Source organism: Tachysurus fulvidraco, chromosome 26 (assembly GCF_022655615.1).
Source record: "Tachysurus fulvidraco isolate hzauxx_2018 chromosome 26, HZAU_PFXX_2.0, whole genome shotgun sequence".
In the NCBI taxonomy this organism is placed as follows: domain Eukaryota; kingdom Metazoa; phylum Chordata; class Actinopteri; order Siluriformes; family Bagridae; genus Tachysurus; species Tachysurus fulvidraco.
In genome coordinates, this window is record NC_062543.1 from 2,087,893 (window position 1) to 2,107,965 (window position 20,073).

At 40.8% G+C, this 20,073-nt stretch overlaps 2 protein-coding genes across 4 annotated transcripts in view; one reads left to right on the top strand and one right to left on the bottom strand.

Moving 5' to 3' along the window:
- The window catches only part of LOC113636578 (astrotactin-2-like), a 369,910-nt gene extending 369,253 nt beyond the window's left edge, over positions 1-657 (top strand). For both annotated transcript variants that reach the window (XM_047809140.1, XM_047809141.1), the window contains one exon: positions 1-657. This exon is cut by the window's left edge and continues 410 nt beyond it. The gene's annotated coding sequence lies outside the window, so the exon portion shown is untranslated.
- A 6,070-nt stretch (positions 658-6,727) lies between these two features.
- Positions 6,728-20,073, bottom strand: part of pappaa (pregnancy-associated plasma protein A, pappalysin 1a) — a 94,553-nt gene continuing 81,207 nt past the window's right edge. Inside the window, exons 22-23 of one of the 2 annotated variants that reach the window (XM_047809532.1) lie at positions 19,930-20,028; positions 6,728-10,513 (exon numbers count right to left, since the gene is read on the bottom strand). In XM_047809532.1, coding sequence (XP_047665488.1) covers positions 10,409-10,513; positions 19,930-20,028 — 204 coding nt within the window. In that variant the 3' untranslated portion in view covers positions 6,728-10,408. The remainder of the gene's footprint in view (positions 10,514-19,929; positions 20,029-20,073) is intronic. The other variant, XM_027136773.2, reaches the window with a different exon arrangement.

The following is a 20,073-nucleotide window of genomic DNA, read 5'->3' on the forward strand; positions in this document are numbered from 1 at the left end:
AGAACTTTTCCTTTTTACTTTTTTTGTAAGGACCAGACCGAAAAGGCCCGAATGTGAAGTCCTCACTTCATGGTGCCGCAAATTTCACACACCAGGAGGACGACGAGCCGAGAACCTTTCCCACGCATCTGTAACATATTCTTTAACCGAGCTGAATGGAGAACTACAGATCTAGAAGGCCTGAATCGTCTCGAATGCAATGCGATGGTTTGAAAATGATTATCTCTGACAATTAAGGGGACTTTGGTGTCTATTTATTTAATCTGTCCATCATTTTCCATGTTTTAAACAGTGGCTTCATTTTCATAGACATGCGGCTCCTTTTCAACACACGCAGCTCGACGTTAACGCTAAATGAATAATCAGTTCCGGGCTGTTACGTACTTTACCGTTAGTTACTCATGGCTGAAATTTTTAAAGGAAGAAAGAAAGGCATACAGTAAGTGTCATGTGTTTAAGGGCTTGTAGTGTATTATAACTCTCATATTAGCTGATCATATGGGGCTGAGTGACGTAAGTCAAGCAAAATAAAACTAGCACCGAAAACTTCTTTTGAGACATTTTCCATTTCATGTAATATCAATTGTGATAGTAAATTATACTCTTGTACATAAAATTGTAAATACGGTATGTACCAAGTCAATATGATTGTCTTATTGGGGGGGGGGGGGGGGTCGGGAAAGATCTATTAAATATGTATTACTGAAGCACCATTTGAAGCTTGATTGATTTTGGGGTTTTTTTAAGCACCCACATAAACACAAAGATTATTTATCTTCACTTTAAGAGGCCCTGCAGCATCTGATTCGTCGTCCCGACTCAGGGATCTGCGAAGACGGATCGGACGGCCGTAGAGCAACGTTTCACGAAGAAAATGATAAATTGCACATTCGCCCCTAACGACATAGAGAAATATCGGTAGAATAGAAGGCTGAATCGGAGAGCGCAAGGTTCAAACCCACAAACTGCCACATTATGCATTATAAACTTAATCTCTGCATCAATTTATGCGCTGATGGTCATATTTCTTAATTGCGTAAGCACGAGAATGAGCCGAAAGATGGCGGACGGTGATAAAAACGCGATCCGACATCGGAGTACAGTACGTTCTGTTTTCTATTACTTTTTCGTGGCGGGTTCAGCAGTCAGATTCACTTCGGCGAATTTGATCATGATGTCAGATTTGTTTTTGTATCCTTTTCCAAAAAATGGCTTCAGGAACAAGATAAACGAGCATTTTAGCCTGTCGGAGAGGAGAAAAGAACAGGCCTGAAGGCAAGGTGTAAGGGATTTTCCTCTCTGTACATCTAAAGAGAAGCCCTTTCATCCTGTCACCACTGAAACCCCACATGTCATAAAGCTGCTCGTGTCAGGCCCCGGGCTTTTCCTCCTGCCGAGCTGCTGATTGAAAGACAATACTACTGCGCTAAATCATCTGTTCTTAAAGTTCTCCTAAATGTGCTGAGCATTCAGGACACTAAATCTGCTCCTGAATTGAGCAGGGATTCACTTTTCCAGTCTGGAAGGAGAACTCTTCAGGGCAGTTTTATGTTGTCTCTTGTGAAGGAAAGGACGCTTTTTTCCCTTTCACCGCAGTTTACCCTCGTGTCAGTGATGTTTGGGCAGAATCTGACTCTCAGGAAGCTGTTTATAGTTTTGGATCTGACAACAAAAATGTGAGCATGTGTTAAAAAAAATGATTAAAAAAAAAGTTAGACGTATATTGTAAACATTTTAATCTTGAATAAATAACAGATCCGTTGTATTTTACGATATAGTTAGTAGCTAGTATGTAACACTGAAGTATAATGTGTTATAGGTTTCTTTATGTTAGTGAATCAAAGGATCAAATATCTCACTACGACATTACGCTATTCATTTTCCTCATACTTGTCATGAGCGCAGGATAAAAGGGACCCAAACGCAGGATGGCAAAAATAACAGGGTTTAATAACGAAAAACATGAAACATAACACAGACTAGACCAGACAAAGACAACAGTTGATTCCGCGCTGCACAAGGCAACGCGGCACAGTTAAATACGAATGACAATGAGACACTATTAGGAACAGGTGTGGAGACAGGGAGGGGCAGACGAAGGCGGGGAAGACACGTGACGAGGAACGTAAACAAAGGCACATGGCCAAAAGTCCGGGCTGAGTCCTGACAGAGCCCCCCCAAGGCTCGGCTCCCGACGCGTCAACCTGTCTTGATAGTCCCGACGGGGTCCGGGTAGGGGGAGCAAAGCACACGGCGAGGCAGGTGGGGGAAGCAAGGCACACGGCGGCGCAGGTCGGGGGAGCAAGGCACACGGCGGTGCAGCCAGAGAGGAACGAGCGACGTCCACAGCCAAGCAATGGGGAAACAAGCGACGTCCACAGCCAAGCAGGGGGGAATGAGCGACATCCACAGCCGCGCAGGGAGGGCCAAACCGGATGCGGAGCGGCCGAAAAAATGCGGACCGATGTCACCAAACCCACTAAGTCCAGGGGAAAAAAAACAAAAATGCTCCCACGATAAGCCAGTCTGTGCTACAGCCATATAAAATAACAGGGTTTAATAACAAAAAACACGATACATAACACAGACTAGACCAGACAAAGACAACAGTTGAGACACTATTAGGAACAGGTGTGGAGACAGGGAGGGGCAGACGAAGGCAGGGAAGACATGTGACAAGGAACGTAAACAAAGGCACATGGCCAAAAGTCCGGACTGAGTCCTGACAATTCTAAAGCTAAATAAATAAATAAATAAATAAATAAATAAATAAATAAATAAATAAATAAATAATTTATTGGTTTATTTGACAGCACACTATTAGTTTGCCCCACCTCCAGACACACAGCTTTTTCTTATGATTGTTAGTAAACCGATCAAAAGGGCAGAACCACATAACCAACCCTGAAACCAATCACCCAACTGCATGAGCATGACTGACGCCGCAAACGTACCGGCAGAGAAGGCAGCAGTGGTGAAATTTGTGTGTTGTAAATAACAAAACCGATTTTTGGCACACTAAAATGACCTTAATTTCAGCGTGAAGTCTTTTGGGTTTTTTTTTTCTTTCATGTTGTATTATTTATCTGTTTATTGTTGTGGCCTAATGGTTAGAGAGTCTGACTCCTAACCCTAAGGTTGTGGGTTCGAGTCTCGGGCCGACCACGACTGAGGTGCCCTTGAGCAAGGCACCGAACCCCCCAACTGCTCCTCGGGCGCCGCAGCATAAATGGCTGCCCACTGCTCTGGGTGTGTGTGTGTGTGTGTGTGTGTGTGTGTGTGTGTGTGTGTGTTCACTGCTGTGTGTGTGTGTGTGTGCACTTTGGATGGGTTAAATGCAGAGAACGAATTCTGAATATGGGTCACCGTACTTAGGCGTATGTCACGTCACTTGTGTTTTTGTCACTTGCGTTGCATTTAACATTCATGATTCTGTTATCTCTTACATTATTACAGCTATAAATAGCAGACTCCTCACCAGCCTATCTTTTTTCTTCTTTCTCTTCAAGTTCATTCATTCATTCATTCATTCATTCATTCATTCATTTTCTACTGCTTATCCGAACTACCTCGGGTTACGGGGAGCCTGTGCCTATCTCAGGCAGGAATCGAACCCCCAACCCTGGAGGTGTGAGGCAAACGTGCTAACCACTAAGCCACCGTGCCCCCCCACCCTCTTTTCTTCAAGTTAATAAGACAAAAGAAGCTCATGTTGTAACGTGATCAGACTCCTGCTGTCCAGAAGATGTCAGAAAGCTACAGGTACGAGTCACAGCTGTACCTCGTACCTCACAGACATGGCGTTTCTTTCGACACCTTCACCTTATTAGCCTTCTATTACAGTATGTCCCTGTGCATGAGCTGTCGCTAAAGAAACAATAACATCGGTTCCATTGAAGTGGCCTAGATGCTGTAATGAACACTAATAGACAAAGTTCTTCATTAGTAGTAACAGTGGAAACAAATGGAATGTTCTTCCTCAGCAGTGAGATTTAGCTTATCAATGAACCTCTCACATTCCTATAACGTGATCTGGCACTAATGTACAAAGTGTTCCTGATGTATGTCCCTGGTGATCGGCTCGAGCTGCCCTGATCACAACATGGACTCGTTTGGATCCAGTGTGAACATCAGGACGTAAAAATGATCTGAGAACACACATCTGTGAGGGTACACTATGTATCTGTGGGATACCGGATGCTTCTTTACACTCTGGACCTCTATTAATAACCGAGACACTGTGATCTTTATCAGCTCATGATTCGTTTGTCCAACAGATTTGTCTCCATAACAAAGGGTTTTCATTAACCCTTAAAGCATCTTCAGCGTTGTTTCTGAAGTAACTCTTAAAGGTTTCGTGTAGAACCGTCCTCTCCAGTTAGAATCACTTTCGGAAGCCAAGAACCAAATGGACTTTTGAAGAACCTTTTTTTCTTTTTCTGTGAAAATGAAGATTCTTTATAACAAACTAGTGGCTGAACTGTTAAACGTGGAATCCGTAAGAGTTCTTGGTTACTGCTCTGAAGGAACAATTAAATCCTTTCCTGTCTACAGTACTGTAGGTGCATGGTGGTTAAAATGTAGTTATTTTGGTGCTATTGTATTTGACAAAATGGTTTCCTTGGTGAATTCTCCAAGAAAACCACCAAATGTTTTTTGTACAAATTTTAAATCTCTGAGTTTATTTATCAGAAAGAGTTCCAAGTTCCTCTTGTTTTGGTAGCTAAAGACCCCTTAATTATCCATAATTATAATTGTTATTATAATTGTTATTATAATTATAATAATATATAAGTGGGTTCTTTCTGGAGCCTGAAGAAGAACCCTTAATTGACCAATGAAATTATAAAGGGCGGTGGCTTAGTGGTTAGCAGGTCAAGGGTTTGGGGTTCGATTCCCGCCTCCGCCTTGTGTGTGTGGAGTTTGCATGTTCTCCCCGTGCCTCGGGGGTTTCCTCCGGGTACTCCGGTTTCCTCCCCCGGTCCAAAGACATGCATGGTAGGTTGATTGGCATCTCTGGAAAATTGTCCGTAGTGTGTGAGTGTGTGTGTGAATGAGAGTGTGTGTGTGCCCTGTGATGGGTTGGCACTCCGTCCAGGGTGTATCCTGCCTCGATGCCCGATGACGCCTGAGATAGACACAGGCTCCCCGTGACCCGAGAAGTTCGGATAAGCGGTAGAAGATGAATGAATGAATTAATTAATTAATTAATTAACAACCCTACATTTAAGAGTGTATGAGTGTGTGAGACATGCTTTGCACATGCATAGCACACCCTTAAAGACCACATTTAGTCTCAGTGTGTATGTATTAACAGGGTAAGCGTGTGGTAGAAACCATATTACTGGTAGATATTTTCTTTTTAATACCCAAAAGTTTTCAGGTTTAACATTTGGGTATTTGGTGCTTTGTTAAAACAGCTGGTTCTTGAAGAGTTCTTTGGTTGTCCCTCTAGAGAACCTGGTAACTAAATGATTACAGAAAGCACTCTTTGGATTTTTTTTTTCCAGGCTGTTGTTGTTGTTCACAAAGTTGTTCACCTCAGCTGCTTTATAGTCGAACCAGTTTTATTAAGCACAAGATGACAGAGAAACAAACCATTTAACATCTTTTAATCGGTTGACCAAAGACAAAGTACATCAGGAACTTTCGGGAACGATCCACAGCTCCGTATAGGAGTGACACGAATAAACAAGCCAAGCTTGGAACGCTTGGATGGTTTGGAGAAGATGAAGTCGTGTGTCATGTGTCTTTCGTTTAAAGTGCCTGAAGAACGTTCTTTTATGTGAGAAAGCAGAGCGGCAGGATACAGATCTGAGATCAGACGCAGTTTGTGATTTGTTGTTATAAACCTGTACCGAAAGTGTTCCGAAATTTCCGACGAGACTACGAGCCTTTCTGAAATCGTAGCCACGTCAACGTTCACAGGTAAACCTGCCAAAAAGTTCAGGAGAGTTGGAGCGCATCTACCAGGAGTTTGCTAATTTGTATTTTAATCATGCAAAAGTCTCTAATGGAGGTTTAATAATCGTTACAGAGCGTAAAATAAATAAATCCTAAAAATGTTGACTTTGAAGAGTCTCATCAGGAGCTGCAGAGAAACTGTGACTCATGCAGGAAAGACGGCTGTCAGGCTTGAGCTCTAGTGCGTAATTATGTGCGTGTGTGCGTGTGTGCGTGTGTGTGTGTGTGTGTGTGTGTGTGTGTGTGTGTGTGTGTGTGTGTGTGTGTGTGGACACATTTTGACACCTGGACAAACATGGCACCGGGTTAGAAGTAGCAACATGGCCATTCATCCCACCTGTACTGCCCTCTCGGGCCTCTTACACCTGGTACTGCCAGTGTTTTCTCTCTCTCACACCGAGTTTTATAAGGATCCTGACCTTCTTTTTAAATTTTGATAGAAATCATATGCCATTTTTTATTATGCATTTTTAGACTTAAAGGAACAGAAATGTTTCTCTTCCTTATTGCAGGTTGAGTGGTTTTTTGTTTTTTGTTTCCATTTTGTCATTCGGCACAAACCTTTCATCCAAATAAGCCAGAAATCTGTCCGAGTTGAAATCTTTTTACCCCTGACGTTTTATCTGATCGAAACTTTCTTGTTTTTAAAATGAGATCACTAGAAAATACTGTGTACAACTTTTACCCCCCCCCCCCCAAAGAAAAATAAATAAATAAATAAATAATCATAATTTTGGACCGAGCGGCAGTTTGACGAATTATCGTGATTTATTTATTTATTTATTTACTTTTAGAAAAAGAAAAGAAACAAAAAATACAGTTAATGAAATGCAGAAGACTGTAACAAAGCGTATTTAACACCGAAAGCAAAGATCTCGGAAATGTCTAGATGTTACGATATATATAAAATAGAGGAATTTGAATCTTTGTCGATTTGTGATTATCACGTTCCTGATCTTTTGGCAACTGTGTATTATTGTGTATAACTGCGTACTTACGTACCGCTAAGGAATCTTGTAGTTTACTCCTTTTCACTGTTTTTTTAACCTTTTCCTTTAAAAAAACGCATTCGTTTCTTACACCGGATAAATCGGCACCGGTGAACGAGTGTTTGCTCATTTCATTTTTTGATTTTTTTCCTCCGTTTCCTCTAGTGAGCGTCAGAATACGAAACAAAAACATTGAAGAGAAATCAGAGCCCTCCAAACAATCCGTTTTTTTTTCATCTTTTACGTTTATAGGACCAATGTAAAAATAACTTACATGAAAATTAAAAATATAACTTAAAAAAAGTATAACACTCTCAATAAATAGTTCTACTATGTACACCGTAACATATCGCAGAGAGACACAAATGACGAGGAAAAAAAACAAAAAAACAAAACAAAACAAAAAAAAAACACACATAAAAGCAGCAAACACTACAGGCATGAGGTACAGACAGAGATCCCGTGGTGTGTACAGCAGAGTCGAGCATCCCGTCGGAAACATCAACATATATGGCTTTAGAGACTGCATCCTTTTTTTTTTATAGAGGGAGAGAGAGGGATGAAGGGAGGGTGATTAGAGAGGAAGATGGGGACAGAAGCAGAATGTAAAGCGACGACACGGATCGGATTTTGGTCTTGTGGAAAAATACAAAGAGGCAGGAAAGCGATCGATCGATCACGCCTCCTGAACGGTAGACCGGAGAGAAACACGTGGAAGGACGAAGCTTTGGCTCTCCCAGCTGTCACCTGAAGTCCTGTTCGTGGAAAAATTGCCGTTGCGTAATGATTGCTGATGAGTCTCGCTTTTGAAGCAAAAAAAATGGTCCATACAGAGTACATTAACATATCACTGTTATAATAACATAATAAATCCTCTTTCAGGACTATAGAACAAACCAAAAAAATCTCTATAATATTTCTTGTCCACTCTCAGTATAATATATATTCAATAAACTGGCTTTTCTTCAGTGAGATTTTTTCTTTTTATTTCTTTTTTTTTTTTTTGTGGTTCACTTTTTTTCTTTTTTTTTTTTTAACTTAATTTCCTTCATTAAAAAAAAATTCCTTCAATATTCCACAAGTCTTTGTGCCAAAGGCTGATAGCATCAAACACACTTCCAAAAAATATGCATATACGACAAATACGATACGATGTTTTACGATGCAAATCCTTCTTTGAACGATACGTATGGATTTTAAAGCCGGTTTCGAGGTTCCAGACGAGGCACATGAATCTAACGTACGATGAGTTTTGTCCCGTTCGATAGCTAAAACCGGGTGAAACACAATAACCACAAAGAGAGGAATATCACAATACCATATTTTGATAACATTTCTTTTTTTTTTTTCATTTGTTTTAAATTCAACGTTTTACAATAGCAGCGTTTTTTTGTTTTTTTTCCTAAAAGTTTGGAGTCTTTCCCTTTAATGGCTACTCAAAAGTGCAGTATCTGAGGTCATTAATACAAATACTGATTACTGATACATAAAGTGAATTTTTTCTGTTCTTTTCTCTTTTTTTAAGAAATATAAACGAAGGAAAACTGATGTTTGATTGTTTGTTTGTTTGTTTGTTTGTTTTCTGACTAATAGAAGCGCTACGAAAAACAATCATTGTCTTGATAAGCCTCTATGAACTATTTACAGTGACATTCACCTCGAATGACTTCCTTGGTTTGCTATGCCTAAAGAATCTGTGCCGCTTTCATCCGTGTGTTTCCCGAGGTTCTCTGGTTAGAGCCGTACGCACTTCCCGTCGGTGGAAATACAGTACGGTGCTTTAGGAATCTGGGGTTTAAAAGCAGGAGGAAACAGGAAACCAAATACAAATTTCTAAAATTCAGGGCATTTTTAAACATCACACATTTTCAAACACCTGTATTAAATAGTACTGGTTTGGATGCTAATACTGGATACTGCTATGAACCAGCACTAATTGTCCAGATGTGGATTCAGCTGAACACACAATTTGAGAAATGGTATGCAGACTAACTAGCATTAAGCTATACAGCAACTAAAGCTTTGATCTAAGATAATTAAAAGATCGCTAAAGATCGTGACGATGCCACGGTCGGGGTTTCGGGCGGACGTTGTTCGTAGGCTGACTTACTGTCGAGGTTTGGATTCCACCCATTTCATTAGGGACCAGTCAACCTGACTAATATCTCTCTAGATAAGAACTTTATATAAATATAAGCACTTTAATAATGGTGGGATGTTATTTCCTGGCTCTAGTGCATGGACCCCATTCGAGAATTGCTGGTGTACAAAATTTGGCACAAGTATGCTCTGATCTTTGACTTTTTTTGACAGACAGTTTAAAGAGAAAGATCAATGTTAATCTAGCAAATGAAAAGATTTCGGATTTTTGGATAAGTGCTGGTGATACGGCTGAACACGCTGACTCCGTCTCTACATTCAAACTGTATGCAGACTATATAACTGAAATCCTTCAGGTCATAAATTGAGAACTGTTGGATAAATCTGGCATTTTGAGGTAACTCTTAAGGCAGTCTTAAACCGCAGCTCCGTACAAACTAAGATTAGCCGTGATGGCGAGTAGCAGCAACAGAAACTGAAGCCATGCTAATATGGCAAGTTCACTCGCATGTTGGTATTGGGTTTATGTCAAAACAACTGCCGTCTTTGAAGACCTGCTAAATATTAGGTTGGATACGTAGAGTGGATATTATCATATACCTTAAATCTTATCTGTTTAGGGAAACTGAGTGAGTAACCAGTTTTAAATGCTAATGATTTTTTTTTTTTTTTTTGTTAACTACCAACGTTTCCGAAAGCACTTGAAATTTTAGGTCCTTTATATTTTGGACATTTTGAAAGCTGAGAATTTCAAATGGCTCAAGGAAACATACCTGAAATCTGTTTTCTGGCTGATGCAGGAAGTATTACCAGCGTGGACCGCCTTTTCTTTAGTACCCTTTGCGACCCCGTATCAGTATAAAGAATGTGCCATTTTTTTTTGTTTTTGTTTTGTTTTTTCAGACCAAAAAAAAGCCCTTGTGGTGTCAAGACTACACATTTTGAAAATGTTTCCGTTCACCTTGGGATTACAGCCAACCTCAAGCAAACTTGAGCAGAATAAATGTGAATGCTGAAAGCTGGCACAGATAGGCATGCTAACCAGAATCTATCATCTTTTTTTCTAGTTTGATGAGAAAAAAAAATTCCTTCTTTTTTTTTTTTTTTTTTTTTTTACAAATGGGTATATTCTTACACCCAGACCTGCCTTCTTTTTTCTATCCTTCTTCTTTTTCTTCCCAATGAGTTGTAGATGGGTAGACCTTCCAAGACGTGACAGACGCTAGCAGGGAGACACGCTGACATGAAGGAGTGAGACAGGACAGGAGAGGTACACTTGTGAAGCAGCATATCTGGAAGAATATCTTGCTTGAACCCAGTCTTTAGCTGGGCTTTCCATGGCTGCATTTTTTCCCTCAGCCCAGAGTGTATACATGCTCATCTTTCCTGTTTTCTGGTGCTTTGGGGTCCCGGCAAGCGCAATCAGTCTGTGCATTACACGATGATGGAAAGAAGATCACCTGGAGGGAAAGAAAATCGGTATTATCTGAATAGGTCATGGATTAACATTGATAAATGCTCCAATGCTCTGCAAATGAAACATGATACCGAATAAAGCAAGTACCGCTATTTCCATCACCAAGCAAGCCTTGATCTATACAAGTACCTAACCAAACTGGACATGTGACCGAACCTGAAAACTCTTCATTTATTTATCCATAGCATCCCCAGGACTCTATGACATGTCATTAAAAATGGAACTAACTGAATAACTAGATAACTCACTCCTTAACTCTACCTCTGATCTCAAGTAGCCAGAATACTGAATAATCATAAGTTTAAATTTGTAGTGATCTTCTTGGATTTTGGTGGCTCGTTATTAAGGCGTACTTACTCAATGGTGCAACAAGGTAGAAGTTTAATAAAGTGGCTATAATAGTTTTCTGGTACTTAAGGACACTTGATCAGTCACAGGGACAATGACCAAGTCTTATTACGACTGGCTCAATTATTGCTGGACAAACAGTTGATAATTCTTTACCATTTAGCGGAGATAGCAATTTAAATCTTTGCTTACCCAAACAGCAAAACATCTACCCAATATGTCATGGACTTGTTGAGCTATATACCCCTTTAGCAAGACTATGCTGGGTCAATGCTTTGCAAACCCAGCAAGCGTCCGAATGTCATTCGCCCATACCCAGTGAACTTGACGCCATACTTTAATGTCGGTAGTGCGTCACTGACACCAGCTGCTGTGATGTCGCATCCCTGAGGGAAAGTCCTCAGCTGCTTTTTGACCTCATCACAAACAAGGACCACATGTGCAACTTGTGCATTCATAACACAGTTGTGGCTGCTGCTGAGGAAGAGTGTTACAATTTCCACCTTCACAACTCGTAACAACTTTTTTTTGTTGTTGTTGAATTCATAAAATCAGTAGGTATAGATTCAACTTTCAGCTATGACAGTAGACAATTTTAAAGTGCTAAGATTTAATAAAATAGAAAAAAAAACATTGTACAATTGTTGATATGATGCAGCTTTTTAGTTAGATGTTTAACATTTATAAATAGAGGCTACAGTATCAGATCTTTGAAGGTTACCAATGAATGGAAAGTGTTCAGGACTGAGATGTTTGCATTTTCACATAACATTACATTTATTGTAATGGTTAGAAACTGTCATTAAACTATTTACCAATTAAAAAATGTACTAATAATAATAAATGACAAATTACAATGTTATAAGAGAAATAACAAAACATAAAATATATATATATATATATGTGCTATTGGAGGAAAATAAACCACTTTGTGGAACATGGAGTAAGTCCCATTGTGTTTTATTCCTGACAAAATACTGTAAGGAAACTCAATGTATTATATATATATATATATATATATATATATATATATATATATATATATATATGTATTATATATATATATATATATATATACGGTACAAACTGCATTTATAATCATCTCCAGTTAATGCACGGTAAGCCATAAGTCAGACCCTGATAGATTGATCCAGGCAAGCATCAATACATGCTTGAGGAATAAGAATTAAATTCAGTGAGTCAAATCTGAGTAAAAAGGGTGCTGGACTGTTTCAAATAGAGCCACTTTAAAAAAAAAAGCAGGCAAGATATGGCTAGGGGCTCAGAAAGGGAGAGTTTCTCCAGGATGAATGGTGTTTGTCACTACCCAAGAGAGGAGAACCATGTTTTTGGGAGGAGGAGGCTTCCCAGAAGTAACTTGCGAAAGCTTTACGAGCAAGAGCTGTAGACATATCAAAGCCAGCTGCCAATCATCCGAGTGGCATTTCCTCTGTCTAAGTGACCTTTCTCACTTTTACATAACCGAATGCAGTTTATTTTCACTCTAAGAACTATCTTTCTTCTTCATCTCATTCAGGTTTCCTTTCTACAATACTTTTATATCAGTCTTTACAAATTGGTTGGAAATAAGAATAAAAATTTTTAACTCACTTTCAATTCCAAATTAGGAGTGCAGCATTTCCAGGTATTTTTATTTTTTATTTTGATAAGCTCATTAAAACCTTGCCTCTTTATCTCCGCTTCAACCTGTGATTGTGGGTGGCAAATTTGACATGGTTTCTCTGACCTTGACCTCAAGGTGGAAAGCCAGCTGCCACATCTGGCCCTGAGAAGGAGCATGCAGAGAGGGGTCTTGGGAATGCCTGGTGGAATTCCATTTCTGCCACTCTTTCAAACTTTCACACAAATAAACCTTAACAGAGTGAAAGTCTCCTTCACCTAAAGCAAATCACCTCTTTAAGACAGAACTGAGATGCACCGTATCCCAATAAAGTCCTCTGATAAATCAGAACAAGATTTGTAAAGTTCATCACAACAAACTTTGATGTTGGCTTTGACGAGGCAAGTATTCGCAAAGGCCGGTGCTTTTTGGAGGTGAGTGGACATAAGGGCCAGTGTTACTTTTGGAGGCAAGTGGACAGAAAGATAGGGTGCCAAAACATTTGGAGGCAAGTGGAGACGAGCATGTGACGTCATCCGAATACTCTTGAGGAAGTTCCCCTCATTGGGCTGAGTGTTTTGATATGTCACATATCCGTGTTGTAAAAAGTTTTTTGATTTTGCATATATTGGGGCGGAGCTTCCGAGTTATAAACCTCCAAAGTTTATAATGGGAGTCTATGGGAAAAAAGGCAACTTTGAGACCCAGTACCGGAAGTACCGGAACTCGGATCGCTTAGAAAAGTAACAGCAACAAACTTCAGACCAGCGTCTACAACATACATGTGGCTTGAATTAAATTTTATAAATTTTTGTCTAAGCTTAAATAGGAAAACAGAATGTTGGCTTCTACAAAGCGACATAATAACCTTATTTTTGGCCAAATTTAAGCGGTACCCACAGAAATATAGTTCTGCCTGATAAGATTTGGACCAAGCGGTTGCTCCTACCAGTATAAATGTCAATAAAAAGCTTGTTTTTTATCCATCTAACACTCATATAGTATATGTGTTTACAGATTCATTAAGAAGTCATCCGTTATTAACATGAATAGCTAGATAATGTCTAGCCGAGTTTATTTCCAAGCTACTCAGGGTCATTTGCCAACGTTAAATTTTAAACTGCGACCCAAGGGCAATTGCAGAATGGTCCAAAGATACAGAACTTTAGCAGCCTCCCAGCTCCGGGGTGTATGATTCAACCCTGAGCTTGGGTCACTGTCTGTGTGGAGTTGAGCAAGTTCTCTTTGTGTCTGTGTGGGCTTCTTCCAGGTTCTCTGGTTTCCTCCCATTATTAATTCCTGTGCCTATCTCAGGCATCATCGAGCATCGAGGCAGGATAAACCCTGGATGGAGTGCCAACCCATCGCAGGGCACACACACACTCTCATTCACTCACACACACTCACACACTACGGACAATTTTCCAGAGATGCCAATCAACCTACCATGCATGTCTTTGAGAGAGGTCAGGGAGGAAACCGGAGTACCCGGAGGAAACCCCCGAGGCACGGGGAGAACATGCAAACTCCACACACACAAGGCAGAGGCGGGAATCGAACCCCCAACCCTGGAGGTGTGAGGCGAACATGCTAACGACTAAGCCACCGTGCCCCCTCCTCCAATTACAGTATGTGACTCTAAATTGGCAACTCTAAACCGAATGACTAGCATTACATTGACGGTGTCTGATTCCTGCCTCAAACTCACTATGCACCCAGAAGAGGTTCTGGATATAGCACAAAATGAACATGAATGAAAAATAGATGAATAAAGTGCACCCTAGGAGATCAGATAGAATAAAATACATGTAAAGTATATGTTTTAGATTAAGATTTCACTATTCAAAATGTTAAAGTATCTCCACTCAGTGTTTCCCATATTGTTGTTTTTTTCTCTTACAGAAATAACCATTACTCCGGGATCAAGATGTTCTGTAATGTTGCATAACATCTGCAGAACAAAAAACAGAAAGGAAAAAAAAAACAAAGAACTGCCTCAAGCTCCGCTCTCACCCCAGATTTGCCAGGGCGCAAAAATGTACAAACAAAGTTCGGGTGCATGAAAAGCAGCCCACTTGGGACCTCCCACTTCCAGAAAGAAATTCCTTCTACGGGGATCGTGAAGACATGGGAGGGAAATGGAAGGGGTGGAACTGGGGCAGCCCTCTTCTCTGCTACAACCACCACCATCCATTCATCCATTTTTACTTCTATTTATTCATCCATCCATCCGTTCGTTCCTTCGGCAAGCGTCCCGCCAACAGCTTGCAGTCATTAGTGAGCGATCCTGCGGTGACCTTACGTGCCGCCAGCCTCGCACCTTCAAAGTCCCGGAGAGGACTAATGCACAGCCAGTCACCCATATTTCCTTAATACTCAAATCTCCAGCCAAAGATGGAGGGAAAGGGAGGGGGTGGCGGAGTGTGCCAGAGAAAGATAAGGAAGGAAAACAAACATGCAGGCAGCGGGAAGTGCTTTTTCTTCCCTCACTCTGAGGTTATCGCACTAGAAGGGAGCGAAGCCGCAAAGGGGTTCGCCCTGCAGAGGAGGGAGAAAGGGCACTCCGATTTTATCGCACAGGTTGTTGGCAGAACTCTTTTTTTTCTTATGCCGTGTCACAAACGCTGGGACTCGGCTGAGCTCAGCTGAGTCATTCTCAGCACACAACAAGACTATGGAAGTGAATGTTTGTAAAAGGCACATGACCACAACTTTTTTTTTAAACATCCTTGGGATTCATTTCCAAAACTGCCCCCTAAAAATCTAATTGAAAGGTTGAAGATGTTGTATCTATCTCCTGAGAGTAATGAATACTGCTACTATACTATATGACAAATATTCTCATTTTAACTGTATTTAATAATAGGACCGGGCATGAAAGCCTTTATTATTACCACATCTTTTCTTCACATACCCCAACTGAGGAGATTGCACCCCTGGAGCAGAGAGGGTTGAGGGCCTTGCTCAAGGGCCCAGCAGTGGCAGCTTGGCTGTGCTGGGCCTTGAACCCTGATCCTCCGATCAACAACCCAGAGCCTTAACCAGTTGAGCCACCACGGCCCTGCTTATATAACCAGGGGGGGGAATTTTATGCTCTCAGGAACCTCGATATATATGCAGGGGTGAATCTTAGGAACCAGAAGGAAACATCAATCAAATGTCCTCTTGGACACTTGTACCCTTTCATTGAGAAAATAGTTTATAGTTTGTTCATTTGGAAGTTGTACGAGGTTGCAGTTATATGCTTTTCAGATCAGGGTTTTAACCATTGCTGAAATATGTAAGTCTTTGTTCCCCATATTTAGGCATCTCACTAAGCTACTGTGAGTTTTTTTTTTTGTTTGTTTGCTTCAGATTTGTGGGGGGTGTTGTATATCCCGAACGCTACCGGCATGTCGTGTGTCAGTCGACGGAGCGTCCTTCTGACTTCCTGTTTCAGAAGGACACCGTACCTAACCACAAAATCGTGTAACTGCACTAAATTCATTACTTCGGAGTACTATGATGTCTTCGCTAGTCACACAGACAGCTGTGTGCATAATATTTATACTTTTACAAAGCCTTCGTTCCTTACACAAGTTAACGATTAACATCGACATCTGGAAACAATTCGAGATCAAATATTCGGCTTCCCGACGAACATCGGGGTCACAAAGACGACATTTGTCATCAACTTTCGATACTTATTTGTTCTCTGGGACATGCAAACATCTGCTTTCCAGTCAAATAAAAACAGAGGTGGCGTGCTTACTGTTCTTTCAAATCGACTGGCATAACAAATAGTATCTCGGTTGCTATCTTTACAAAACATGTTTGTAGGCAAGGTGAGGTTAAGAGCAATTCCATATCAGACTGGCTCTTATCTTTGCACTAATGCGTGCCTGTCATTGCTCTAAAGGGAAATGTGTTTATAGGCTTTCCTGAAAAATGATGAATAAACTGACAATGAGAACCAAATACAAACCAGTCGGACTGACTGTTCAGTAGCCAAGGATTGTAATTACTTCAATTAAGGCAGTCCCTCATCCCTCTTCCTTCATCTGCTCATGTTGACATTCCCCTCTGGCAGTCCATCAGTCGAACTATGATTCGGGTTTTTCTGTATCCTTTCCCCAAATCCTGGGACAGTATTTTTGTTTTCTTTTTTTTTTTTTTTTTTTTTTTTAGAAAATCCACCTGAAATATTTGCTTAAAGCACTGCCAGAACAGGATGCCTGACTTCTGAACTAGGCTTTGGATGGGGAAGCCAGGTGATCCGCTTATCATTGCAGCCCTGGGAGACAGATTTCCTGAAGATCGGATGGCAAGATGGCAGTTCTGAGCTCTGAGGATCATGTTGTTTTTTTTAAATGCAAGGAAAATCCCACAGGGTTCAGGCCTGTTTTCCACAATAAACTTTGTTTTTGGGCCATTAGTACAGCAGTGTGGGCTTTAACAGTGTGATGTTGGAAAACTCTTAACTTGGCACTGGACATTGAGGATGTGTGTATTTTTTCTTTTTTTCTTTTACTTTAAAATGTTTTTTTCTCTTTAAACTTGGATGTTTAACTTTTACGTTGGACCTGGATGTTTTGGTCTTCTGGGTCCAGAAAAAGCAATGTACGACATGTCCTGGGTTGATATTTTCTGGTACTTGTCAAAGGAAGGATTCGCAAACTCGCTTGACAAACCCTCCCATTTTCTTTTGCTTCTGATACATGCTAAATGATGACTCCATTCTTATCTTGCATTTCCAACTCTATGATGTGCTACAGAGAAGAGTGGTGAACCAGACACTTGGCAAATAGTTGCAGAGCAATTGAAGCTTCTGTCAACACATGTGAGCTTGTCTGGCACTCACTCAACTCTTGCTGAGATCTCTGTCTGCTCAATGACGTAGGCAGGACATAGCGAACCCTCCAAAAAGCGTCCTCTAATAGAGTCAGGCTTAATGAATCATCGCTGCCTGTGTCCTCACAGTTGTAGCTTTGCCAAAAGTTCAAACTGCTCCTGAGGTAAGAAATATGGCAAGAGAGCAGGAGATGGATGAGACTGAAGAAGGAAAGGTTATTGCCTGAAGAATTGAGTGTGTCAGCAGCAACCATAAAGCCTCTGTAGTGTTTACAGAGCTGTTAATGAGAGGCAAAGCTTGAGGATGACCATGTAGCCCAGCATCAAGAGGGTTCGCAGAGGAAGAATAAGCAAAGGTGAGAGTTATAAGAGAGATACGAGGAACACAGAGTACCTAACACCTCTCCATGGCTTCCACGGATAAATCTTCCACACCCTTAAATGCACAGATGGAAATGCTATGTCATCGGACGACTAACTGAGATCATTTCAAATGGCCTCAAGCAAAAACACGAAGACTTTGAAGTTCACCATGAATAAGTTACCCCTTCCAATGGGTTACCCATTTATGGGTCATTTGAAGACAAACCAAGCCTGGTCATGATCTCAGCAATCTGATAAATCGATGTCAGAAACAAGAAGGTTTGCCTCTCCATCTGGAACCGAGATGCAACTTCAGGAGAAGGTTCATGCTCCCTGCAGGTTTTAAAGGCCATCAGACGCAGCAGGGTTCACAAAAAGACTTCCTTGTGCATTGGTCTGCTCTGGAAAAGCCTGCCATCCTGCTGGAGGGCTCGGGTAATTGCCCAACAAACAGCAGCCTTCTGGAGTAGGCATGAGATACAATGGCCAAAATGACGCAACCATGGAAAAGCGAGGGTCTGTGGGTTCGTCCTGCATTTAAGACCGCATTTATCTGTTCTTTTCAGCTCCAATGACGGTCCTTTTTTTTTTTCCAGCGTTCGTCTGAAGTCGACCAGAATTGTCTGCTGCTCCAGCAGAAGAATGAACGTACTGGACTGGATAACATCTTATTATTAGACACTTGGGTTACCGCTAATGGTTTGCAACTCTTACGAGAACTAAACACGTCTGAGTTGGTGCTTTTAAAGGTTTCACTGAATCATATACTGGTGTATTGGCAGCATACATGCTACGTATTGGCAGGACATACCATAATAATGGATCATTCCTTTAGGGAGAGAAAGTATTCCAATATAAACTTAATATAATCACTCAAGTCAATTCAAATCATATTCCTGTCACTATAAACAGATGAGGCTGTCTGCTACCCAGGATTTAAGTCTGGTTGCACTCGGCAGTGAGTATTCGCTCTTCTTTTTCCCACCAACAACAGGTTTTAACGTGTGTCAAGAACTACTAGCCCTTTGTGCAATAAAACCAAAAGATTTTCGTTTAACCCTCAAAAGTCTATGTCTGTTTTTGTCTATTAGTCATTCTAGATTGTAACAGCCTATAAATCCTGTATGTATGCTGCGTGCTCATAGGCTGTATGCGTATATACAGTATATTCCTTCATAATATCAACTTACATTATGTCTGGTGCCAAGGAGTTACCACCTTGAAGATGATTATTTTCCAATATGAGTGTCTTCTTATATAACAGCAATTTGCCAATGCTAACATTTTTAATTAAAATAAAATAATTAATTATATTTAAGAATGACGTTTATAGATATTTACATTTCTCCAGAAAGCAAATTCATTCTTGTTCTCCGTCATATTAAACAGATACTTAATGATTCTTGTAGATCTCGTTTGAAAGTTGTGGGCCTGCTGTTTATAGTATTCATTCATTCATTCATTCATTCATTCATTCATTCATTTTCTACCGCTTATCCGAACTACTCGGGTCACGGGGAGCCTGTGGCTATCTCAGGCGTCATCGGGCATCGAGGCAAGATACACCCTGGATGGAGTGCCAACCCATCACAGGGCACACACACTCTCATTCACTCACACACTCACACACTACGGACAATTTTCCAGAGATGCCAATCAACCTACCATGCATGTCTTTGGACCGGGGGAGGAAACCGGAGTACACGGAGGAAACCCCCGAGGCACGGGGAGAACATGCAAACTCCACACACACAAGGCGGAGGCGGGAAACGAACCCCCGACCCTGGAGGTGTGAGGCGGACGTGCTAACCACTAAGCCGCCGTGCCCCCCCCCCATTTATAGTATTTATTTATTTTTAATAATAAACAGTGTAACTGTGGCTTTAATTGCAGTAGTGAATCCTTTCCTGTTAAGCTAAGAATCTCTGTGACCTGCGATTTAAATTATGTCTAGACGTCCAATTTTTCAGCCCAGTAATTCAGACAATCTATCAAAGATCACGTATTACTCGTTGTGTAACGATTCCTAAGTAAGTACACAATGTTTGAGACGTGATCTTTCATAAGTTTAACCAAATCGAATCCATTATTGACTTCTAAGGGTTGACTTTGACCCCTTTATCTTCCAGAAACTCACGGCCAGGTTCTTCAGTCTTGCCCAAAAGACCCACATTTTCACCATCATTAATGAATAACAACATAAAAAAAAGTTCACGTCCATGAATTTTTAGTTTTACCTTTTTAGTCTTGACAGTCGATTGGCAACAGTCTCCTCCGTCATAGTTGCAATATTCTCTGTTGTTCATGGAATCACAGTAATTGTCACCCTGGAAAGGCTGAATGAGAAAAAAAAAGGAAGCTGATCATTATTTAAAATAGAG